The sequence below is a fragment of the Dryas octopetala genome, chromosome 9 (assembly GCF_963921425.1).
Source record: "Dryas octopetala chromosome 9, drDryOcto1.1, whole genome shotgun sequence".
NCBI classification, from domain to species: domain Eukaryota; kingdom Viridiplantae; phylum Streptophyta; class Magnoliopsida; order Rosales; family Rosaceae; genus Dryas; species Dryas octopetala.
In genome coordinates, this window is record NC_141374.1 from 11,700,595 (window position 1) to 11,725,583 (window position 24,989).

The following is a 24,989-nucleotide window of genomic DNA, read 5'->3' on the forward strand; positions in this document are numbered from 1 at the left end:
TGATTGTTTGCTTCAACCCCCACATTGTCTGTGTCTCGCTTGTTTCTACTTTGTCACAAGGCAACAATGGCTACTGCTGTCAATTTCTCAGGCAGAACACCGAGTCAGATAACGTCCCTCAAACCAATGGCGTTGCCGGCCATTGGTTCCTTGGCGATTAAGAGAACATGTAAATTTGAGCAGAGAAAAATAGATGCTCTACTGCAACATAGCATCTGTGTGAAAAGGAAGGCAGGAAATAAGCTGTTAAATGACCAGAGGCTCTTTTGTGTCATGGCTGCAAAGAGAAATTCAGGTTCTTTTCCAGGTTCTCTTTCCCCATCAGACACAATCAAGCAATTCTACAAATGCATCAATGAGAAAAACTTGAATCAACTAGGTGATTACATCTCAGTAGACTGTTACATTGAGGAATGCTCCTTTAGCACCCCATTACAAGGCAAAAAGGTCAGTACCCGATAATATAATGGATCACATTTTCTAACCACATTACGTGTTAGTTGATATTTATATTAACAACCAAGTCTTAAAAATTGTTCTAACAAATAGACCCCAGTCAACAAATGTGGTCATAAGGTGTGATCTCTCTAACATTACTTTCTTCTTAAACAAACAAAGCCTAAACTGCATTCTATTCTATGCAGGAGGTAATGAACTTTTTTGAACAGCTAACTATAGGCATGGGTCAAAATGTCAAGTTCAGCATACGACATGTGTGTGAAGGAGATGAGCTTATTACAGCAGCAGCAAACTGGCACATGGGTATTATACGTATCTATATGCTATTATCAATCCCACATAAACATAAAATCTAGTTTCATTAATTAATATCTTGTAGATCCCAAAACTGGTTTATAAGTTGGCTGATCTTTGGTATTGCAGAATGGAAAAACAAGCAGATCCCCTTCACCAGAGGCTGCAGCTTCTTTGAATTCTCCAAAGAAGGAGAAAAAATAATGATCAAGTACAGAGAAACAAATTTGTTACTTAGCCTCTCATTCTACTAAAGATGAACAAAGCCTCACTCATTTTTATTCTCTGCAGGAAGGCCCTAATTGTTATTGAATCACCAATCAAACCAGGAACCGTAGTGCTGGTAATTTTGCCAACTTGTCCTCTATCATCATAATAAAAATAGCAAAATAAATTGAGTATTATTGACCCACTAATTTTGTTCATTATGTGTTTGTCCCTGTGGATTCAGAGTCTGTTAAAAGCAGTGACTTCGCTATTTGATGGCTTCCCAAAAACTGCTGAATGTATGTTAAATTTCACTAAATTTCAAAACTTCAGCTTTATCATATATATCACAGCTTCAACATGATATACCATCAAACTTTGTCTCCTGCAGGGTTCCTAAAAAGCCCTCATATCGTTTTACAATGGATATGGAAGATATACACAATACTTTTTGCACCACTTCTAGAAAGCTACTTGAGGCTTTGGAATCTTGCAGCTCGACTGCTTAGCTATGCATTCTACGTTTTACTTTACATTTTAAAGTTCTTCTTCCACTAGAGGTTTCTTTTTCTGTAAAGTCTTCCATTCAAGCAATGCCAGCATTAGAAGGACAGCTTCAGATCACCCGTCAGTCATCATTGTTATCGCGACTCGACCACGTTTCCAACAGTGACAGAAGAAGCAATGGTCCAAGAACTGGTGGAAGGGACGGAGGCCTGCTGAAGGCGGCAATTGGTTCGGCTTTCTCTTTCGTGACAAGTCCTTCCCCAGAAGTGGTGTTCCCTAGTTTCTTTGATGTTGTAGCAAACACAGTGCCTAATTACAATATCTTATAGTAGTCAGCTAAAGAAGTTGTTATATATACAATACACACATATAAATACAAGGCATCAAGAGAGAGGACATTACCCCATGATCCTTGCATAGGGTAGATTTGTTTGAATTTGTTCTTTGCACACGATAATGCAGCTATCCCACGCATGTAGACTCTCTTTTCAATACTCCTCACAATGAATTAGTCAATACTAAGAAACCAGAAATCCTGGAACAAAGGGACAACATGGTAAATGTCCTATAACCCAACTCTCTTTCTCGATTTTTTTCCCAACTCTCTTACACTCGTGATATCGCCAACCTCTTACACTCATGATATCGCCAGCCCCACATAGGACGCAATCTATCACTCAATGTGAGAGAGTTGGAAAAAAATTGGGTTCTATTCTATAACATCATCCTACCAAAAATCATCATTCACATTGCAGGGAAGCATATATGAGTAAAATGTTGGACACAGTTCCTCACATTCCTTGCATAGTACTACTTTATACAGGAACCATGTAAAACAACAGCACCAGGCATTGCATTTCTGTAGCAACCCCATAATTCAAAACCAAGTTCAATGAAGCAAAACAGTATTAAACCAATACCAAGAAATTTATACCTTAAAACTCTCTAACAAAAAACAGTCAATACAAACAATGCTAATAAAACATTAGACCCAAGCTTTAGAACAAAAAACTTCAAGGTTCCCAAATACCTTCTCTATGTTATTTACAACATAGCTATTCTCTAAGACCCAATTAGACAAGGCCCTAACATGTTCCCAAAAGAGGCCTTTTTAGATTTCTACTGCAAGTGCAAAACCAATAGAAAGCAAAAATTGCTAATACCCAGTGCAACAAGTGCATAACTGAAACATTATCATTATAACCAAAACCAACATAGAGAAATCCCAGTTTTAGTAACTCTTCCAAGAACAGTTTAGTAAATAATGGAACAATTCCAATCAACAAATCTTGAAACTTGTTGCAATCAATTAACCAAACCCATCAAAACCAAAACCACGCGCAACAAAGTTTTAGTACCAAAACGAAAACAAAGTCCAACAAGTTCCTAATAGCCAGTGCAACAAGTTCATAACCAAAAACAAATCCTATAGAGAAATACCAGTTTTAGTATTCACTTGAAGAATAGTTGAGTAAATAATGGAACAATTTCAATCAGCAAATCTTGAAAGTTCTTGCAATCAATTAACCAAACCCATCAAACCTTGTACCTAACTTAGAGATACCAAGACATTGTTGGGCTGTTTGGATCACGTACCTGCGTTGCTTCTGTTGCTGTGCGACAGTGCGACGAACCAAGAGACAGAGACGAGTATGCAGTGTTGCGTTTTGAGGAGGTTTCCAAATGATGTGGAGGGCGAACAAGAAGCTTCGGGAGTTTTCAAGTTTCGCGGGTCCGATCTTGGATTCTTGATTGTTGACACGTGGGTTTTGGACCAACCGATGGATTCTGGATTGTTATATGATCAATGATGATGCCGCGCAAGGGTTGACGCGTGTACACTAACTTGAGCATTTGGGAAACGCATCCTTGTTTTCTGTTTGCGGAATAAATAAACGACGAGTCGTTTGGTCATGATGACTTTTTCTGCCAAACAAGAAAGATATTTGTATTTCATTTACTAACAACATTTGGGAGCTATATCAGTGAGTGAAACTCACCTGTACAAATGGATTTTACTTATGCAGTCAAAAATATAATATATTCAGTAAATATGGTGTAAATAATATGGAGAGATATTGAGTGTAGACAGTCGTGTCACGTGTATGATATGATTTCAAATAATATATAATATATCTTATTTTAAGTAAAATTTATAATTTTTTAAATAAACAAAACACATAAAGCTACACAATACCCTACATGGTGGTCAGGTTGTCTCATTCAAGACTTTTCAATAATACTTGTATCCTAATAATTAGACGTATATAAGACCATTAATTAAACCTACATACAAGGATGAAACCAAGTTTTGAAAATAGGATGGGTTGTAAAAATGAAGATGCTTGATGTACCAATTATTTTTTCTCAACTTAGGTAATATCAATTCATTTGACAGAGATTATCTTTTTATTTCTTAGTTTTATATTTTCTTTGTAGAGTCAATATATGAATGCCATATTAAGTTGGAAAAAAAATAGTTTGGAAAAAGAGTTGGGGGCAAATAGTAAGCCATTGTAAAATAGGGTGGACCGGTGGACTGAAGTGACACTAAGAAAGAAAAGTGGGTTGAAGTTTGGACCCTAGGTTAGTGGTGGGAGTGTTGAGCTGGGAGTTGGGCCCTGGGGTGTGGGCTTTGGGCTGAGCCTGAGGGGGTGGGTTGTGGTTGACATATTTATGGAGGGAGGAATCAAGCAAAGAAAGAGCTATGCTATCTCTCCACAACTACCAAACTATGAACTTTAAAGAGGTAAATTGGGGCATTCAAAACCCATAATATATATTGCCTACCCCTCACTCACTGCATAATTTTCATACAGAATCACCCATTTGCGTAGTTCAATTCGATCAAGTCCTCAACCATTTATATAATTTAGCTGAAAGTGTCTACTTATGGCCAAAAAGTTTCAACTTGTTGACCAACTTAGATGGTAAAATCTGTTTTTAGAGTCCTTTTACCTTTGTAGCTACTTCTTGTTGTGTGGTAAATATATAGGCCAAAGTGCCAAACTAGTCAAATAATGTATTAGTACACATATTAAAATGTTATTTGTTAGAAATACATAGGGTTCAAAGTGGGTTTGGAGTTAAATAAATCAAACACTATTTTCACATTATTTGGTGAACAAAATTTAGTAAACAAATTTAATGAATGTAACAATACTTATAAATTAATAGATGACGAGGGCAGACAAATTGGTTTATGACCATGAACATGAATTAGCTGTTTATTGTAAATGAAATTAAGGTTCAGTGCAAGTATATATCATATTAAATTCACAAGTGCATTCACTAGATACCAGCTGGTTTGCCAAATTTAGAAGAACCCAAAAAAGACTAGAGGGTGCACCTTGGTCCTTATGCTACAAATTTACCTTGAGAGAGCCAATGTGGCCCAACCCAATAGAGCCCGAGCTAACACTCTGCTTCAGCTTTTCTAGTACATATATACATGGTAGGTTGTGATATCAATAACTCTTTAATTGTCTGGTATACCACTAAAGTATAAAGATGAGTAGTTGAAGAACCTTATTGTTAAGTTAATATTGATCGATTTCAAAGTACTGAAGTGAAGAGACACGACTGAACGAAAAAATGTACAAACAAAGTCATGTGACCAAAACTTGGGCCATTACTCACTATTCATATTTAGGCCATTACCTATTTGTAGCTTTCAATTAATACAAGCCGTTTGAGGATGGCTAGCTGCTAGAGATTCTTTTCATTTAGGTTTACACATTTTAAAAAGTCCTGCTATATCTGTTTTTTAAGTTTCTCATTGACTTTCAATTTGGCACAATGCCATAGTACCAGTCCAAAGCTAGCTTTTGCTTGTCTCACTTTCGAAGCACTTGCTTACACGTCTACTGTTGCTGGTAATTGGAGAAGTCTCTCCTCTCACTCTTCCCTTTTCCTTGGAACATTACATGAATTGAAGCACTAATCAGTATAAAGAAAGACTATCAACTTTTGGATGTCTTAGTTCTGCGTTGGACTTCCTTTTCCAACTCTTCCATTGCCCCAACTTCCTCTAGTTCCTACAACATATCATACATCAAATGTTAATTCAAGTTCAAAAAAAACTCGAATATATACGTACACTTAAATCATAGGTATCAGGTAAATATTAGTATTTTAGCGTCTACGATAATTTAAATTTTAAAAAGTGGGGATTGACCCTTCTCATATTTCATTGAAATTTAGTAGATAGAACCTTGTTTCAAAGGAAGTAGGCTTAATTACCTTAGGTCCCAAGAACAACCCATATGGCACTCCATTGAATATGTACGAGTGATGAAGCTATTAAAATTGACAAGAGAAAAAATACAAAAGAATGAGGATGTGAACAACAAACAATATAGATACAAATCATGAGCAAACAAATATGTACTGAGAAGACAATTCATGATGCAAGGATTAACGTAACTCACATGGTGGGCTGCAGCAACTCTCTGCAAATAAGGGACGTCTGCGATTGGCCCAACTGGAAATCGACGGTGGACGAGGCCATCATGTACAAACATGTAAGCCATCCCAAAAACTGTGATTCCCAAACCCTGTACCCAAAAAAAATAACTGAGCATTTTTTTTAATTTTTTTCTTTCATATTCATGTTTGTTTTGGTACGAGATCGAACTCTTAATTTATTCTAATCCTAACTCATTTTTCCGCTTTCTTTTTCGATGCTTACATTGACCTCAACAGCTTTTTTTATATTGGGGTTTGACTGAAAAAAGAAGAGGTACTTACTGCACCAAAACAGAGTCCTGGGAACAGACCCTTGTTAAAAAAACCATAAGAAATAAGAGCAATTGCAGGAACAGCGTTGATTATAGCAAACACATCGTTGAGCTCAAAAGGACCATCTCTAGGCCTGTGGTGAGACTGCCAATATTAACCAAAAAATTCAATGTCAAAAACCAATCTTTTTCATCATATTATAAAAATAGATTAATTATGATTATAAGGCTGATCATGATCACCTCGTGCATTTGCCACAATGAAGCATGCCACAGAGCTCTATGAGCCCACCTTGCCCAAAACTCCATCCCCATCTGTGGAACACATCAAATTTAAATCAAATTCAACACCAACCAACCATGTTTGTTTGAGTTTGATTAACAAATAAAGCTTGGTTTTGATCCATAATTACTTACAGCAGCACCCACAGAGAGAGCAAATGTGCCCAACATTTCAGGAACAAGAAACTCCCCAAACTGTTTGATAAAAAAACCATCAAACCCATGTCAACAAAAAATAATTCATACATGTTAATCCAAATTTGATTTCATAAAGAAGTAGCATTTAGCATTTACTATACTATACCTCTGTTTGCCAAGAAAATCTATAATAAACAGCCAAAGCTGCAGCTGAGGTGACTCCAAGGCTAGACATGATTGCAGCAACAAGGTAAATAAATCTCTCTGATCTCTTCCTTGCTAATCTCTCTGCCACCCGTGGAGTTATAATCATCCATGTCTCTGTTTCTTCCAAGCTTTTCACAGTGGTATCATTCTCTTTTCTCTTTTCAATGACTGAGCGTACGTTCAACCTCTGTTTTTGCCTGTAAGTACTGCCCTGCCTCAGCCTCTTGAGGTGGGCTGTTGAAGGTGAGAGCGAACAGGGGCTTGTTTCGGAGATGGGTTTTGGAGGAAGTATATTGTTTCGGCCGAAACGGTACGATATAGTGGATGGAGCAGCCGAAGCTCCGGTTGCCATGGGCGTAAAGCGAAGCTTGAAACAAGGTTTGAGGAAAAGGTGGAATGGGGCAGAGGGAAGTTTAGGAGCAGAGGGGCATATAAGGGCCATAAGGTCAGAGGGAAGTGTTAGGGGACGTGGTCCTCTTTCTGCTGTGCAAGTGCCCATTTTAATTGGGTGAGTCATGAGTGTGAGTGTCTTGCCAAAATGACTTTCTATATGACTGTTTTGGGCAACCATGGGGTCTTGGTGTGAGAAATTATTCTTATATAATCGATATATTGACATGTTATATAATTAGTTTATGTGTTATAATATAAATATATGTTATTAATATTATACTCTACTAATATAAACACATCGTCCAATAATATCCTTATCATTAGATTGGTTACGTAACGATATATCGGTTATACCTTATAATTTTTCCTAAAGTAGTATTGTTCTTTAAATAAAAAAAAAACTGTTTTTCTTTTCTAAATTTACTCTTTTCCAATTAAATATAATGTTTATTTATTTTAGAACACATTTTTGGTTTTAGAAACTAAACTAATGTGAGACTTAGAATTGATTGTGGTGTTAATAACAACATAATTGACAATAGTGTTAACTATTAACACCAACTATTATGATGATGGTGAAAGTAAATAGTAAGAGACATTGGTAGTGCTAACAATTAGAGGTGGTAGTTCGTGGTAGTGGGTTGTGTTCGTGTTGTGTCATTTCATGTTAAATAATAATCAACTCTAATATGACTCGTTTAATTAATCGTGTCGAATGACTTAACTCTAACCCAATCCGTTTATAATCGTGTCGTATTTGAGTTTGACCCTTATATCTTGTGATCCAAAAACTTAAACATAATTTCTTTGTTTTAAACCAAAACTACCACTTATGCATCACTTATAAAACCATAAAAAAAAAAAAAAAAAAACTCTATAATTTATATAATTATATAATGATTAATACAATACATTTTAAACAATGAGTAAAGTTACTCATTTTCTTTATATATTACTTGTTAAACGTGTTTATCGTGTTACACATGTTTGACACTAATCTGACTCGTTTATTATTCGTGTTTAATGTGTCATGTCATATTCTTATTCGTGTCATGTCATATTCTTATTCGTGTTAAACAATGTTCAACCTAAACCTGCTAACTTTGTGTCGAACTTGTGTTGTATTATTTTGTTGTGTAAAAAATTATCACCTTTAACTACAATAATTGCTAGTAGTCTAGACATTGGTGGTATATCATTTTGTATAGTTCGAAGGGAATTTGAGTTAATCCCCGTCATCTCAAATGTCTTGACCCCTCTTCAATTTTTGGGCCAATTCTACTTCCATACTACACAAAATAGGAGTTATATTGAAAATATATTAGGTAGGCAAATGTGATTGTAACAATCATATAATTGATTGTGGTGTCAATAACGATAGAAATAATAACAATATTAATACTAATTACTATGATGATGATGGAAGTAATGATAGGAAACATTGGCGGTCTTACGTACAATAGTTGTTAACAATATGAGTGTTGATAATAGGTGATTATTTTGTGCAATTTCGGAGGCATTTGAGTTACTTGTCGATGTTTGACTCACCTTAACCCCTATTTAATTTTTGGGCAAATTCCCTCCTCATACTACTTGAAACTAACATTGTTATTAAAAATGTATTTGGTAAACAAATGTGACTAGTACATTTGTAAAACTAAATGTGGTGTCAATAGTAGCATTATTTATCATGACAATGATGAAAATTAATAATAAGAAACATTGGCAGAATCAGCTATTGTTAGCGGTTTAAATATCTCTAATATGTGATTATTTTACGTGGTTCCGAAGCATTTGAGTCAACTGCTCAATGTTCACATGTCTTAACCCCTATTCATATTTTTGGGCAAATTACCATATCATAGTACCCTTAAAATAAGATTGTTACCAAATCCAATTTTGATGCTCCAACCATTATCAAATCAATACCTAATGCGAAGGATTTTTTTTTTAATGAGAAGATGAGTTATCATCAAAAGGAAAAATACAAGAGGAGCTCACGAATCAAATGGACTTGCACTCTCGTGCCAAAATCTCATAAACCTTTTGCCATGTTCAAGTAGAGACCTATCTTTTATACGAACACGGATTGAGCGAGCGATTTGGGCCAAGTAGTTGGATGTCCCATTGGGTTCTGACTTCTAAAGCTGTCCTCCAAAGGCTTGTTAGGCCCAAGGATTAACTATTCACTTCTGGGCCCAAATCTCTGTGGGCTGTAACCCATGAAAAGTGCTGTTAGCAGTCACTTAGACTTTTGATAATTAAAAAAAAGTAAAGGAAAAAGGTCACACTGAACTGGGGAATACCAATGACTATTTAGGCCCGTTTGGGATTGTGGTGGAGGACCCAAAAGCTCCTGTGAATGACAATTTTCAATTACCTACAGCAGTTTTGGTGTTTGGTAAAAAAATAAAAACTGTTTTCCCCCAAAATTTTCAACTCCCCAGAATAAAAACAAAAAGCAGGTTTTTAAGTGCTTTTGAAAACTGCAGTGAATCACAACAACAATGAATATTTTATTTTACCCATATTACCCTTATTGATTTCTATAATTTTTATTTGTTTATTTTAAATAAAAAAAATATGTTCATTATTAGTTATATTTTATATTGTGATAATTAATTATGATATTTTATTTGTATGATTAAAATTATAATATGCTTAAAAAAATAATAGGAATACTTATTTAATAATGTTGTTCTTAAAAAAATTAATGCTAATAAAAATTTGTAGTCACAAATTTAAAAAATAAGTAAAAAAACGTTTTAGTTTTACTAAACAAATAAGTAAAATACACTTTCAGCATCATGTTCATTTTAGTAATTATACACAGTCACAACACTTTTACATTAACATTTACCAAATACTTTGATGTTATTTTTTGCATTCACAACAGTTTTGAAAACATAGCTTACCAAACACTCAACTGCTTTACTTTCAGCTGACTTTACTTCACAACTGTTTTATTTCACAGCTGTTTTTTCTCACAATAATACTAGACTGGCCCTTAGTATAACAGATAACACTCATTCTCCTTAGTTGGCTGAGTTTTGAATTCAAAACTCATAAATAATAATGAATTAATAAAAAAAACTTTGAAAAAGGTAATTTAGGATCCTAACAAGCACATTAGTCCACTAATTTAAGTTATTTCATGATTATCATTTTCAACATTCTCAAATTTTGTAGTGAAAATGATTTATTTTCTTCCCTTTAGAATGGGGTTAGTAATTACATTCTTAACGAACTTAGTCACGAAGCATAAAAGGTTAATAATATATTCAATCTCCGTACATGGTGTTAATTATTTATTAAGACGATGATTTTGGCACTCTAAAAATTGACTTCCAAAATTCCTCCATAATTAATCTTACATTAGGAAAAGTGCATAAAGTTGTTTTCAGAGTGCTAACATCATGCGTTCTTTTAATTCATTTTTCTTCATGGATCATGGTGAATCCAACAGATATTGTCTTATTTTTATATATATGGTCCCCAGTCACCTATCATGTGGTTATCAATGAGGGACTCTTATCTTTTGTGAATTTTGGGACCCATTTCATGCTTTTACGCACGTGTCATGTTCAGTAAAGAGGACACATGTAGAGCTCTTTTGTTTCACAGAATCACAGATATGTTAAATTATTAATAGGTCCCTGTCATAACCTCTATTCCCTTTTTGCCGGTTGTATCCTTCCTAGCTTAGGTCGTCTCTCACATTTCTATCAATTTCATTACCTTATCTTTCGGCATATATGATCATCATTAAAAATTAAAATTTTTGGTTATGAGATTCCTAATGGGGGAATCCATCAAACCCCATTATACTAAGAATGTCTGTTACATATGTAATTTAAAGATTATAAATTTTGTTAAAAATATTTTATACTTAACAAGGAAATGAATCATAAGTATTTAATTTATTCGTTATCTAAGAAAATGAATTTAAATAAATCAATATATATTAAATTCAATAGTTTTAGTTATTTTATATGTATATATTGTTTGGTATATATCTTGCTCAATTGCTTAATGCTTAAGGCCTAAAAGCAAAAACAGTTGGTTAACGTACACCCAATTATGGGATCTTGAAACTTGAAAGTAAGTTATATATGGCTGTTATGTGCTGAGGCCAGCATTAGATAATGTTAATGCTGTGATATATTTTTCCTTCTTTGTTGAGAATGGAGATACCCTACAACTTGCTTGCAGTGGTTGGCAAATGCTTTCAATGGGAAACATGATATATTGGACCAAACCAAGGTCATTACGTCTAGTGGCACCAAATGTTGGAGTTAATATTCCTTTATTAATATTTTCTATTGTGGCACTGGCTGATTTAATAAGAAATAAAATAATTATCAATCCACTCCATAACCATTTAAACTTTTAAAAATACTGGTAAATCAATAAATTTTATCATGATATTAGAGTCACGCGACTATATATAGCCCAAGTCCTATAGGCTAACTGGTAAGTGAGTGAATTGAAGCTACCCAAGAAAAGGAGATCGAAGACTATCATTGAAGAGTGAAGCTACTTGAGAAGGGAAATTTCTACCATGCGGACATCGTATACTATAAAAATGATTTTTAATTTTTGAATCTTGACGGGTGCATATATATTTCTCCTATTAAGGTATCGATTATTTCCTCTTAAATTGTGATATATCACATCATTGTAAATGTCCTCCTTGCGATCCAAGCGGAATATTGTTGGTGAGTGAAGCTCCCTTAAAAAGGAAATAACTACCATTAATTAATGAGTGGAGCGAGGAAAGATGAACTATGTACTATTGATCAATGTCCAATATATAGAAATATAGAATAGTCTAAATAGACCAAGTGATCGATTTTTCAATTCGCAGAAAGGTTAAGATCCTAATATCCTAGGCATTCGAAAATTACAGTACATTTTAATTGGCCGGGCTAGTCTATGAGCTCTAGCCTGTAGGGCACCCTTCCCTATACATATGTATCAAGAGTCATGGCCTTGAAGCCTTTGATAGTTTGAATCATTTTACTTCATCACACACACACACACACACACACACATATGCATGCACTCATCATGTACGTACTAGAACTAGTAGTACTAATTCTTGATTGTGGTAAACATTTATCTATTAATTTTAAACTGTACTGCCTCTAGTTATCGATCAATATGAATATTTTCTTGGATGACCTGATCTTTTGAATTTGTACAACGTTGGAATATCTTCAGAACTGACAAAAATCCTGATCAGTTGGCATTTCATAGTCAGATATCGATCAATAATTCATGCCAAAACTAGAACAGTTTGTCACCACTGGCAACTCCACGACATGCAGATACTCCACGACTGCTGATAGAGTACATGCAGCTTTAATTAATTTATCATTCATTCATGTAACTTTGAGGGCCATAGCTTGCTCCTGCAAAAAGCTTCAAACAGCGGCACTCATCAACATGACAAGACCTCAACCACAATTCAATCTTTGCTGCCAATTACCTTTCTAGGAACTCTACATGTTCAATTATATATAAAATGGTTTGAACAAATTAATTAATTGAACATCTAAGAGTGTCAACTAAGCAGATTTCTTTCTCTTTTCTTTTAATTACTTTTCTATATATGAGAGCTCCAATACAAGTCACGAATTGTGGGTCCAATATAAAAAACAGTAGGCCAACCAAACTATTATTCTTTGCCTGCCTTTTTCGATTCTGATATATATTCATATATTCCATGTATACCTTTTTATATATATGATCATGTTAGCTAGTGTAATTAGACACTTAGCTAGTGTGAAAAAAAAAAAAAAAAAAACACTTAGACTTATCCATGCATGATTATCTTGATTTTACCCCAATTAAGCATTGCTTTAATTAGCTCTTAAAATATTGTGTTTTATGCCGAAAGTCACATTAGCCTGTCGAGTTGAATTGATGACAGTTAATTATATCATGCATTACAGTAATTAAGCGCATTTCATAAAAAATTTCTCCTGCTTTAATTGACAGTGAGGTTGATTACTGCTGTACAATTTCAAAATGGCTTGATTAGGTCGAGATCGAGTTGCATTATCTCTAAGTTCTGGCTAGATATTCTAAAGAACTCCAGATAGTTGATTTTCTGTTTAACATATTGCGTGAGTATCTCTCAATACCAAAGGGAGAAGGTGAGATCATAATTAATCTCTGTGGGATCTAATTAATTACTTGATCAAGGGTTTATAAATATTAAGTCATTAACCTCCTAACTAGCTAGTTATGTTATCATATATATACCATTAATTCCAAATTATGGTTTATGTTGCTTTAAAAGGCTAATCAAGCCCACTTGATTCTGACATTCAACCTACTTCATTAGAATTAATTCTATCTACCTTGCAAAGCAACTGTTTTAGAGTCAACCATTTTTTCTTCTCAAAGTAAATGTTAATCAATTTTACTATATATATAGGAAATTTACAAATTAAGTATAAAATGCTATCCCTGGCCAAAAAATGTCCTACATGCATATTTCGTTTGGGTGGTACTAGAATATTTTGGAAGAACAACATTTCTATACATGCTAAATTTTTATATCTTAATGAACTGCATCTATGATTGTAGACATATGATGATCGAGTTGATAATATGCAATTCTAATTCTGGGTTTTTTTTTTCTTTCTAAATATGTGTGTATTCATAAATTAACATTTTTGAGGGTGCATGTGCTACAATGTAATATATATACTTCAATTGTGATCCTTGTCCTTAAACATAATTTCTAAAACCATTAAGACAAATCATGTTTAGCATCAATTAGCTATGACGATTGTCAATTATTAATTAATGTATGATTAGATGGTTAAATATGTATATAAACTTCTATACGCATATCAAATATGATGTTCTTACCATATTGGTGCATATAAATTAACATCCGTAACGATTAATTGTACGTTACACATGGATACATCTACTAGACAATGCTATACATATACACATTAATTACCATGCAACAAAGATAATTAATTTACCGGATAACCTTTTTTATGTATTAAATATTTATCATAAAAATTTAAGTTATTAGGTGAAGAGATCCAATTAATATTTACAGCTTTAATTATTAGAAGCTTAATTAATAGAAAATTATGATTAAATATCAAATGTCAATAGTTTTTTAATAAAACAGCAAGACACTAATTTTTTTTAGTTTAGGTACTAACCTAGAGTAAAAAATTTTGGATTAGGTCACAAATCAGTTTGTTATACAGTTGTGACTGTTGAACAGTTACAGTTGTAATTGTCAAACAGTCACAGTTGTGACTATTTAAAATTTATAAAAAATCTAAATTTTTAAGGGTTTCATACTATTGATTTAGGTTTGGGGGATGAAATCCTATAACCCAAAGACTAAATATTAAAGTTTAAGCCTTGCAAATATTGAAAAAACAACAAATCAATAAAAAAGTTATGACTGTTAGACAGTCACAGTTCGATATAACCATGTTTTTTAAAGTTGGTACCTAAACTGAAATTTAATACCTAAAGTGAAATGACATAAATGTTTTAGTAATTGAAATGAAAAAAACATTATTAGTTGGTACCTAAAGTGAATGGACCTCTTAATTAATTAGTCAGATGTGCGACTAGAGCTCAACACTAATTAATTAAGTACTAGACCGGGTAAATTATTATGCACCTTCCAATTACTTAAAGTTGATATTACTATTTCAATAAAGATGATATAAAATGACAAACTAGCTAGGTATGTGCGCACATCATCATCAACATCCAATTAAAATTATGTATGTACACATATTTTACATATGATATTTCAAGATTTTAAACAAGAGGTATAAAATTAAAATTCTAATTAAGTAAACTTGATGTACTAAATTGAAATTAACCCATTAATTTATCTATGAATTAAAAAAAAAAAAAAAAAAGGAAAAAGAAGCCTAAGATATTTGTTTATATATATATAATATTAGGGTTCTCTTTCTTTCTCTCTATCTATCTGCTTGGGAATTTTGAGAAGCAGATCTTGAAACTTGAAAGCCAGCCATGAGTAGAGGTGGGAGCTATGGCGGTGGACAGAGTTCATTGGGGTACTTGTTTGGGTCAGATGAGCAACAAACCCCACCTCCTCCAGCAGCTAAGCCAGTCACACCACCTTATGGCATCGACACCACCACTGATGAAAAGCCTCCACATCCTCCTATTACTAATTCTTCAGAGAAACAAAAGGTTTCCAATAACTATCAACGATCTCAAGGCCAAAATTCTGGGAACTTCATAACTGTAAGCTGTCATATTTATGTACATGATGTACTAAATTAATTTTGGAAATTTAATTACCTCCACCTGCTGACATATTATTACTTAATTGGAATGGTATATATATTTTTGCAGGATCGTCCAACAACCAAGGTTAAATCAGTTCCTGGTGGAGATTCATCGCTTGGGTACTTGTTTGGAGATAAGTGATCCCAACTTCAATTCTCTACCTATAATAGTATTAATGCTTAATTAATTAGTGTATGTGGGTTTTGGAAAAACATGTCTAATAAGAGGGATTGATCATCAGTCATCCCCATCAGTGTTTGGCCGAAGATGCAGTGAGTGTGGGGATCCACTTATCACTGTAGCTATGAGTTCTTAGTTTGGGATTAAGTACTCAACCATTAGAGCTACGAGCTCTTATTCGTTCAAACTCAAGATTGAGTGACTGTGGGAATAAGTACTCAACCACGTACTGTACGTAGATACGAGTTCTTATTTGTTCAAACTTAAGATCAAGTGATGAGTACTGTGTGGAAATAAATACCCAACCACTGAAACTACGACATCTTATGATTTGCAAGAAGAGTCTTTGTAACATATATTATGTGGTGGCATGGTGTTTGGTACTAGCTAATTCGTAGTACTAGAGATGTACTACTTGTGTACGTTTGTGGGTTTTCTTATGATTGCAATTAAATCGGCTAGCTAGCTAGCTAGCTAGGTTGGGCTATATTTTGGTTTGCCAACTTTGTCTTACACTATCTAAACATGTAATAAGTTTCTTTTGGTGTTTGAATTCTGATATGTATGGTTCGATTATATATAGAATGAATTGTTTTCTTGGCCTCATTTGGAAACACAAAAGTGACACTTCGATCCGTTTTAGTTTCTTTGAAGATATATAGATGCCTATTGTTTATTAGGTAGAAAGTACAGACTAAATTAAGTTTTCTGATTTGAATAATCTCTAGAGAATTGTTTATGGATTCTTTTCATCATCAATATACAAAAATTTTGTTTTCATCATGATTCATTTGGGTTTCACTCTCTCTATGTACTTGTTCATACTCCTAAACTAAGATCAAAAGATTGAATTAAGCTCCCTTTTGGGTGTGAAATATTAATTCTTAGATAATAACACTGCCTTATTTGCGTTTCACTAATCATTAATTAGTTTTCAAGTCATGGCCATGGAAATTAATAATAAATTAAAGCATTCCAATTAATGTTTTTGTTGTGTATTACTTTTTTCCTGGCCATGGAAACAACAAAGGTATCCTTTCCATCTGAGTAATTAATTAATTCCATGTTGATGATAAGTATAATTACTTTTTGCAAAGTAATAGCTTCATCTGTTGTGTAACGTGTGTTATAACTATTTTTTAACTCATAAAAACTTGAATCCAGTACTTCTTTTTGTTCCTTTTCTGTCTACCTTGAACCTTTTTTTTATTGTTTAATACATTATTACATTGTAAACTAAAAGTCTAAAAGTTTGTGCTGGGAACCAACTTTTCCTTATAATATTATATGTTTTTAGATGTAGCATTAATTTTCCGAATCATCATCATTCATACATCATCCACTCTCACACATGCCCCTCATGCCCACACACACATATAGATCATATATATTATGCTTATTTCTTGTTCATACTTCTCACCTTCTCCATACAATTAATTAATACTCACACATGTAGAGTACCCAATGAAACTATGATATTGCTAGGCTGACCAAGTGATGAAGAAGAACATATATATAGTTGATGAAATAGTTTATTAATTGGAAATGATATATAGTTGAACAATACCATATATACCCAATTAATATAAAATTATCAGACTCGGATGCATATATATGCAACTCGAACTCCTAGATATACAGGTTTGTGAAATAAATATTCCAATTCAGCTTATTAAAGTTGAATGTATGTATTGTATGTATCCTGGCCAAAAAAAAAAAAAAGTTGAATGTATGTATGTAGTGTGTGTTGAGAGTAATGTGGAGCAATGTCCCACATCGGAAAACTAAGGCTTAGCATATGTGCTTATAAGTCTTGGGCCTCTCCACCCATTGCCAATTGGTTTTGGGTTGGATGCTCTAATTCTATCATGGTATCAGAGCTTGGTTATCCGCGTGTAAGGCCCAACGGCCACACGTGCTTCCACGTCACCCAATATAATTTGTTCACGTGTAAGGCTCAAAATATCGCCACACGTGCGGGGGCGTGTTGAGAGTAATGTGGAGCAATGTCCCACATCGGAAAACTAAGGCTTAGCATATGTGCTTATAAGTCTTGGGCCTCTCCACCCATTGCCAAGTGTGCATGGCTTCAAGATATAACACATGCGAGTACAGTTGCAATGTGATTACATATTTTGCATGCATGTTGATCAATTTCATTATAAGAAGGAAAATGCTCCTTATCTCAACTTTTTTTTGTCTAGCTTACATATTCATGACATATGAGATAATCATACGTACCATACAATTATATGTGAACTTGCTACGAATTGAATAAGGCACACTCCGTTGTGTTAAAAATAGATGCAGCAGGATATATATGACACAACACGATTTTTGATAACCCATGCTAATATTTGGCCCAACTTGCCATGTCGTACATGGTTACAAAATGGACCATATATACAGCAGGTACAAGTACCTAAAAAAAAGTCTATGTTAAAAAATGGCTCTGTGTTAGACATGATTCATAATTTTAGCATGTCTAACTTGAAGACGTACTTTTCAATGGTCAAATTTAAGGATTTTGTTATGGTGCAGTTTTTGTATAGTATGTGGACACATTGATAACAGTTGGATTCAAACGATTCACCTTTTCTATTTGGGATATAGATTGTAAACCCTTAGATTTGTGTGCATAATATATAGTGTTTGCACCAGAGCTAATTCAAATCCGAAATTCTATTGATAAAAATGAAATAAAACATATAAAAGTGATTAATGCGTTGGGCTGTAAATTGGGTTTAGGTTGGCCTTAATTACAATTTTCCACCCTATCTCGATATTTGGATATAGGCCAAGTGGGCTTGATTGGGGCGAACATTTTTGGTCCAAAGTTGTGTTTGGGTTCAACCAGGCTCGGCACAAATTGAGCCCAAACTAGATAAGGAGCTTCCTTTACATTTTAGTCTTATATACATGTCTCCACACAATTAATTGAAGATTCTCAAATTGACAAGGCACCCCTTATAAAAAATAAAATAAAAAAATTGACAAGGCTCCAAGTGTCACTTATATCTAAAATCATTATTCTTAATTTTAAGATTATGCGTCAATGATAATGATTCTTTAATCTAGTGGATAATATTAAGTAGTTCATTTATTGAGGAAAATTCATAAATTTAAAACTCATGGACGATAATTGATTAATAAAAAAAATTTTAAAATTTTGTTCCTTCTATGAAAGTATGAGTAAAATATGTATATGCGTCAATGACAATAACTATTTAATCTAGTAGATGATACCCAATACTTCATTTGTTGAAAAAAGACCATGAGTTCAAAACTAATGAACGATAATTGATTAATACAAAAACTCTAAAACTCTGTTGCCTTAACAAAATGAAAGTATGAGTAAAACATGATACTATGGCCATTACGCACTGAACAATACTTCCCTCAATTCCTGGTTGGAGGAGTTCCTCCAACCCCCTCTCACATATGTATGTCCTTTTTAGTTTTTTTATTTAATTTATGAATTAATTTTTTATTTATTTAGAATGAAAAGACTAAAAAAGACATGCATATGTGAGAGGGAGTTGGAGAGGAGCTCCTCCAACCAAGAACTAAGGGAAATATTGTTCTAAAGCACCTATTTTCCTTGTCAATTTTATGATAAGACCCATAATGCGAGAGAAGAGAGTATTACTTTTGGCTAAGGAATAATTTCTTCTCACCCACAGAGCAAATTAAAAAGCACAAAAAATTGAGAGTGATAAGGATGATCCAATATTTATGTACATCTCCATGAATAAACTACAAGTACGGGTGTAGGACTTAGTGTAATGCACTGAGAATGAGTCTGAATGTCCCACAAAGACCACTTTCCATAGTTTCACAAACAAAAAAATCAAATTAAAATGCAAATGTGCAATCTCTCACTGGCTGCCTATATTTGTCTCTCACTCAGTCCCTCAAAGATTTCTGTAGTTTCATAAGAAACTTCTAAATATTTTGTACTTTCTTAGTGGAAAATAATGTGAATGGTATTTGAAAAAAATTGTAGTATCGAATTAAAACAAATTCACAATGGATGAAAAGGTGCTATGCTAGGTTTTAATTTTTCAGTAATATAATATACAATTTCACATTCTCACATGTCTCCTCACGTCTGCCGAGACTCAAACCAAACTCTTATGCTAAGCTTCAAAATTTTTAATACAGTATAACACTCTACATCTTTATAATTTCTTCATATTAGGTGACATAGCAAGAAGTGTTGGAGACAACCATGATACTATCCAAATTATAGATAAAAACTTATAACAATAACATATTTTAACCAGATTATTCTGTCACTCAGCATACATGCCACATCCAAGTTTTTTTGGTTCTTTAGATGGACCCATGTTTTCTATTGAAAATTATTCTCTTTACATATAATTTTTTTTTTTTCCTGGTCATAAGATTTTAAAATTGCAATCAATTAGTTTAGGAGGACAGAGAATTTGGTGCATTGCATATAAATATTGATGATGATAAGTGATAACTTAAAGAGGGCTTGGCTTCCCTCCACTACTTAAGCAATGCCCGTGAAGAGCTGGCCAGCACTTGCTCACAGACTCACAGTCACGGGTAGCTAATGACATGCAAACACAAGTTCTGACAAGGTACCTGTGAAATTGTGGACCCCAATCAACACATCACAGATTCATAGAATATTTGATGATTAATCATCAAATCATAATCAGCCAAACGACCAGCCACAGATGACCTCACCATTACCATTTCATTACTTTCGAGTTTTGGCTACAAAATTTTCTCACATTTAATTGCATAAATAATATTATAATACTATATTTATCATATTTTTATACTACATTTTATACCATCTCACATGTCATTATTTTATTGGACAGAGTTTTTTTTTTTTTTGGGTTTTTATTTTTATTTTTTAGTATTCAATATATAAATACCATGTAAATTGCCACATAAGGTGGTATGAAATTGTGGTATAAAAATGTGGGATATCTAGCATTACTGATAATAATATGCACAAAAGGAGCAACATATGAGATAATGGAAAGCTCACCCTATTGGGTGATTGTGCTGCAACGAATGTGCATAGTTTGTAACCTTGTACTGCATTCAACATTAATGCATATGCATAGTTTGTAACCTCATCTTCTAATGCAGAATAGAAGATGTGAGATTAATGCGGAAAATGAGACAGTGAAGAGTACAACCACATTACCACAACCAGTGTTGAAAAGTTGTCTCATATCTGGCATTAATGAGATTTTCTTTGTTACCCAGTATAAAAAATTGGAACCACTTTCTGCCATGTGCTTGTATAAGACTGCCTAGTGTTGTAGGGGTTCCCTCAAATCTTAGGGCTCTAACAAGGTGGGTGGCGGCAGAAGCCAGCAGAGAACCAACTTTCTCAAGAGGGGAAGGAGGAGGATGAAATCCCACTCAATTCCCATCCTTAAAGTGGGAATGCTTTCTATAGTGCGCACTGTGCATTCTGTATTCCACATATTGTCACCATCATTAGATTATATATCATATGTATCTTTTAGAACCCATATGGGAATCCATTATTATTTATTGGCCTGCTTCAACTCCCAGTTTTAAAAGTCTGAAAAATATGCTTCCACTTTTTCTATATATGTTGAAAACTGACCATGTGAGCAATGATGCCCTCAAATTTTCTCAAGTCATCTATATATCTATTAATATAATGCACCAACAAGTAACAAACAGAAAATAAAATTGAGATTAAGCTAAAAGTAGCATAATCATCTTCTATGTACATGTCATAGAAATCTCAATCACAAAACTAAAATCCAAATTTTCTTATTTTTATCTTTCTGTTTGACACATTCTCAGAGAATGATGCTTTGACCAATTAAGACGCAAACTTTAGCTGGGGTAAAAACAAGTAACTAACTTTTATTTTTCTCCATCCATCCAAACTCTGCAGATACAGTACACAAACTGCACAGTCTATATATACTTTGTTTTTGCAACAAACCAAAAGACCAGTACGTTTTGAGCTAGTTACCTTTTGTTTTTGTATAATGGGGTTGTGGTGGAGGACTCCCCCAAGAACTCAGGTAAGCTCTCTTCCATTGAATCTGCCTCTCCTCTTAACTCTACAAGTTCATTTTGTTTTCAACCATCAAAGGCATTGTTCTTTGATGTACAGCATATTTCTTTAGACAAAGTAAACAAGTATGTACCTCATGTACCTCCTTAGAAGGAGCAAGTCAGAATATAATTATATTAGGCTTGATTGAATGTAATTAGCTTGTAAAATTTTATTCTGACACATCGGAGGTTTACTAGATAGCAGCTTTGTTATATGGGTTTTTCATTTAATTTTTGCTTCCTTTTTTGTGTGGTCTTTTATGCATGAAGTTTTCTCTTATTCATGCTTTGTTATATGGGTTTCTTTTTTTCTTTTTAATTTTTTTTATTGTTAATTATATGGGTTTCTCACTTTCTTATATTGTGATTTTACAATATTGGGTCTGCTAGTTTCATCCAAAAGTAAAAATAATAATAGGTCTGGTGAATGTAGTTTGAGCTAAGTTTTACTTTAGTCCATGTAATTTCATTTGTTTTGATTTTGTTCATGTAGTTTATAAATTGTTGCAATTCAAGAGTATCTTAACATTTTTGTCATATACTTTACAAATTATTTCAATTTTGATTATGTATTTTACATACCATTAGTGATTCAATGACTAATTTAACGAATTAATTGACAAAAATTTTAACGTGTCATTAAATTGCAGTGATTTGTAGACTACAAAACTAAAATCAAAACAATTAAAACAAGACCAAAGTGAAATGTAACTCAAACTCCATGGACCAAAAGTAAAATTAAGCCATAATAATAATAATTACATTATTACAAAAGTCCCATGATCAGAAACGTGCTCTCTGTTTTTTTCAACGTTACAGTTATCAGAGATGGTGGTGGTACTAGTTGTTCTGGTTTTATTGGGCACACAAGGAGTTGAGAGCCGGAGGGGTCGGAATGTAGACTGCTTTGAGTACTATGCCATGAGTTGCAGAGCCCAGAGTGCTTCATTGACAGACTTTGGAGGAGTTGGTGATGGAACCACATCAAACACCAAGGCTTTTCAGGCAGCAATCAACCATCTGAGTCAGTACGCATTAAATGGTGGATCCCAACTCTTTGTTCCTCCTGGGAAATGGTTAACTGGCAGCTTCAACCTCACCAGCCATTTCACTCTCTATCTCCATAAGGATGCAGTTCTTCTTGCCTCTCAGGTTTGACAATATATAAACATATGATATTTGATATGGCAGTTTTATTTTTGACCTTTGAAATAGGGATATTGAATTTTGGCCTTTCAGGGCATATATTGGACCTACATGATATATTCAAATTAAAGTGCATTTTCAAAGAATTTGTACATCATTATTTTTGTGTTACATTTGTTCTAGGCGTTCTATGCATTTAGCATACATGATGGTGCTTGCAGAACTTGACTATATCATATAATGTTTTTTCTTTCCTTTATCTTCACAATTGTTCTAGGATGAGAGTGAATGGCCAGTGATTGAACCCCTTCCATCGTACGGTCGAGGAAGGGACACAGCTGGTGGAAGATTCAGCAGCCTGATATTTGGAACCAATCTCACTGATGTTATAATAACAGGTAACAAGCATGAAATATAACTAAATCATGTATATGATACTATAGAGAAAATTATAATATTTTGCTGAGTATTTGAGGTTCATGTTCTATTAGGGGACAATGGCACCCTTGATGGTCAAGGTGAACTATGGTGGCAAAAATTCCACAAGGGAGAGTTAAAGTACACCCGACCTTACCTGATCGAAATCATGTACTCTGAAAATATCCAAATTTCCAATCTCACTTTGCTTAATTCTCCATCATGGAACATCCATCCTGTTTACAGCAGGTACCTTCCTTTATTTTTCCTCTGCTAATTGCTTTGCTTTGTGTCTCATGCTGTAACAACTTCTTAAATAAGAAAAAAGTTTTTGAATTATAAGATCTGTTGTAATAAGAGTATGAAAATGCAGCAATGTTCTTGTTCAAGGCATCACAATCCTTGCACCAGTGACATCTCCAAACACAGATGGGATCAACCCAGGTAAGCATGTGTATGTGCACTACTTTCTTGCTTATCTGCACAAAATCTAAAGCTTTGCAATCAAAAGTAGCACAAGTGTCCTGAATTTCTAATCAAGCTATGTTTTCAATGGTAGTGTCAACTGATAATTTTCACTTCAGTATTGTTTGCCATAATCATCTTGATTTCAGTTTGTGATCTTGTGTAGACTCTTGCACTAATACCCGAATTGAGGACTGTTACATTGTATCTGGGGATGATTGTATAGCAGTAAAGAGCGGTTGGGATGAGTATGGTATTTCTTTTGGGATGCCAACCAAACAGCTTGTGATCAGACGGCTCACATGCATTTCTCCATTTAGTGCTGTGATTGCACTTGGAAGTGAGATGTCCGGCGGCATCCAAGATGTCAGGGCAGAGGATATTATTGCCATTAATTCGGAATCAGGAGTTCGGATTAAAACTGCTGTAGGAAGAGGAGGCTTTGTTAAAGACATATATGTAAGAGGGATGACTATGAAAACCATGAAATGGGCATTTTGGATGACAGGAGACTATGGATCACATGCAGATAATGGCTATGATCCCAAAGCACTTCCTGTGATCCAGAACATAAATTATCATGATATGGTTGCTGAGAATGTAACAATGGCTGCAAAACTGGAGGGAATAGCTGGTGATCCATTTACTGGGATTTGCATATCCAATGTTACAATTACACTGGCAAAGAAGGCAAAGAAAGTACCATGGAATTGCACTGATGTTGCTGGGATTTCAAGTGGTGTGGTTCCTCAGCCATGTGAACTTCTGGAGGACCAGGGTTCAAAGAGCATCACAGCATGTAATTTTCCAGAAGAAAGCCTGCCAATTGATGATGTTAAAGTTCAGATGTGCTCTTACAGGAGAAAGCAATTGTGACAGATTGAAACATCCTTCCCTATGAATAATTGTAATGAATTATATTACCAAACTTTACTTGAAACCATTGGAAAAAAGAATCTTTAAAGTTAAATCGACTACTTGCTGTTCGAGTGGCATATTTTTTGGTAACTAAACACAGATTTGTGTAAAAAAGAACCAGTTCCAGCCAAAAAAACAACAACGTAGTAGGCTCCATATTGGATGAACTTATCTAAATCGATTATGTATTAATTTTCTGATCCATGATTATGAATTTATATATTA

At 33.9% G+C, this 24,989-nt stretch overlaps 5 protein-coding genes across 5 annotated transcripts; 3 read left to right on the forward strand and 2 right to left on the reverse strand.

Annotated features, from left to right (window-relative positions):
* The first annotated feature begins 66 nt into the window (after positions 1 to 66).
* On the forward strand, positions 67 to 1,518 carry LOC147274084 (Nuclear transport factor 2 (NTF2) family protein). Its single transcript, XM_086227779.1, has 6 exons — positions 67 to 447; positions 645 to 762; positions 883 to 964; positions 1,045 to 1,096; positions 1,205 to 1,259; positions 1,352 to 1,518. The coding sequence occupies exons 1-6, from the start codon at positions 67 to 69 to the stop codon at positions 1,516 to 1,518; spliced, it is 855 nt and encodes a 284-aa protein (XP_086083905.1).
* LOC147274085 (uncharacterized) lies at positions 1,280 to 3,196 on the reverse strand. Its single transcript, XM_086227780.1, has 3 exons — positions 3,064 to 3,196; positions 1,870 to 2,002; positions 1,280 to 1,776 (listed from the first exon to the last, which is right to left on the reverse strand). Exons 2-3 carry the CDS (start codon positions 1,940 to 1,942, stop codon positions 1,589 to 1,591), a joined length of 261 nt encoding a protein of 86 aa, XP_086083906.1. The 5' UTR covers positions 1,943 to 2,002; positions 3,064 to 3,196; the 3' UTR covers positions 1,280 to 1,588.
* Positions 3,197 to 5,116: 1,920 nt separating this feature from the next.
* On the reverse strand, positions 5,117 to 7,273 carry LOC147274086 (beta-carotene hydroxylase 2, chloroplastic-like). The gene is made up of 7 exons (XM_086256240.1): positions 6,793 to 7,273; positions 6,624 to 6,683; positions 6,450 to 6,521; positions 6,217 to 6,351; positions 5,898 to 6,023; positions 5,710 to 5,766; positions 5,117 to 5,504 (listed from the first exon to the last, which is right to left on the reverse strand). Exons 1-7 carry the CDS (start codon positions 7,183 to 7,185, stop codon positions 5,430 to 5,432), a joined length of 918 nt encoding a protein of 305 aa, XP_086112366.1. The 5' UTR covers positions 7,186 to 7,273; the 3' UTR covers positions 5,117 to 5,429.
* Positions 7,274 to 15,229: 7,956 nt separating this feature from the next.
* Positions 15,230 to 16,298, forward strand: SP1L5 (SPIRAL1-like5). The gene is made up of 2 exons (XM_086257672.1): positions 15,230 to 15,500; positions 15,612 to 16,298. Exons 1-2 carry the CDS (start codon positions 15,264 to 15,266, stop codon positions 15,684 to 15,686), a joined length of 312 nt encoding a protein of 103 aa, XP_086113798.1. The 5' UTR covers positions 15,230 to 15,263; the 3' UTR covers positions 15,687 to 16,298.
* A 5,327-nt stretch (positions 16,299 to 21,625) lies between these two features.
* On the forward strand, positions 21,626 to 24,966 carry LOC147274088 (Pectin lyase-like superfamily protein). Its single transcript, XM_086256441.1, has 6 exons — positions 21,626 to 21,784; positions 22,638 to 22,970; positions 23,242 to 23,362; positions 23,456 to 23,630; positions 23,755 to 23,825; positions 24,013 to 24,966. Exons 1-6 carry the CDS (start codon positions 21,749 to 21,751, stop codon positions 24,720 to 24,722), a joined length of 1,446 nt encoding a protein of 481 aa, XP_086112567.1. The 5' UTR covers positions 21,626 to 21,748; the 3' UTR covers positions 24,723 to 24,966.
* The last annotated feature ends 23 nt before the right edge of the window (positions 24,967 to 24,989 follow it).

Excerpts from the sequence above, each read along its gene's own strand:
- LOC147274084 (XM_086227779.1), top strand. The coding sequence starts at position 67 with ATGGCTACTGCTGTCAATTTCTCAGGCAGAACACCGAGTCAGATAACG. Across the intron at positions 763-882 it reads AGCAGCAAACTGGCACATGG|AATGGAAAAACAAGCAGATC; the intron begins GTATTATACGTA and ends TTGGTATTGCAG. Across the intron at positions 1,097-1,204 it reads AACCAGGAACCGTAGTGCTG|AGTCTGTTAAAAGCAGTGAC; the intron begins GTAATTTTGCCA and ends CTGTGGATTCAG.
- LOC147274085 (XM_086227780.1), bottom strand. The coding sequence starts at position 1,942 with ATGCGTGGGATAGCTGCATTATCGTGTGCAAAGAACAAATTCAAACAA. Across the intron at positions 1,777-1,869 it reads CCCTATGCAAGGATCATGGG|GCACTGTGTTTGCTACAACA; the intron begins GTAATGTCCTCT and ends TATTGTAATTAG.
- LOC147274086 (XM_086256240.1), bottom strand. The coding sequence starts at position 7,185 with ATGGCAACCGGAGCTTCGGCTGCTCCATCCACTATATCGTACCGTTTC. Across the intron at positions 6,684-6,792 it reads GATTTTCTTGGCAAACAGAG|TTTGGGGAGTTTCTTGTTCC; the intron begins GTATAGTATAGT and ends TTTATCAAACAG. Across the intron at positions 5,505-5,709 it reads GGTTGTTCTTGGGACCTAAG|GAACTAGAGGAAGTTGGGGC; the intron begins GTAATTAAGCCT and ends GATATGTTGTAG.
- SP1L5 (XM_086257672.1), top strand. The coding sequence starts at position 15,264 with ATGAGTAGAGGTGGGAGCTATGGCGGTGGACAGAGTTCATTGGGGTAC. Across the intron at positions 15,501-15,611 it reads ATTCTGGGAACTTCATAACT|GATCGTCCAACAACCAAGGT; the intron begins GTAAGCTGTCAT and ends ATATTTTTGCAG.
- LOC147274088 (XM_086256441.1), top strand. The coding sequence starts at position 21,749 with ATGGGGTTGTGGTGGAGGACTCCCCCAAGAACTCAG. Across the intron at positions 22,971-23,241 it reads CAGTTCTTCTTGCCTCTCAG|GATGAGAGTGAATGGCCAGT; the intron begins GTTTGACAATAT and ends CAATTGTTCTAG. Across the intron at positions 23,363-23,455 it reads CACTGATGTTATAATAACAG|GGGACAATGGCACCCTTGAT; the intron begins GTAACAAGCATG and ends ATGTTCTATTAG.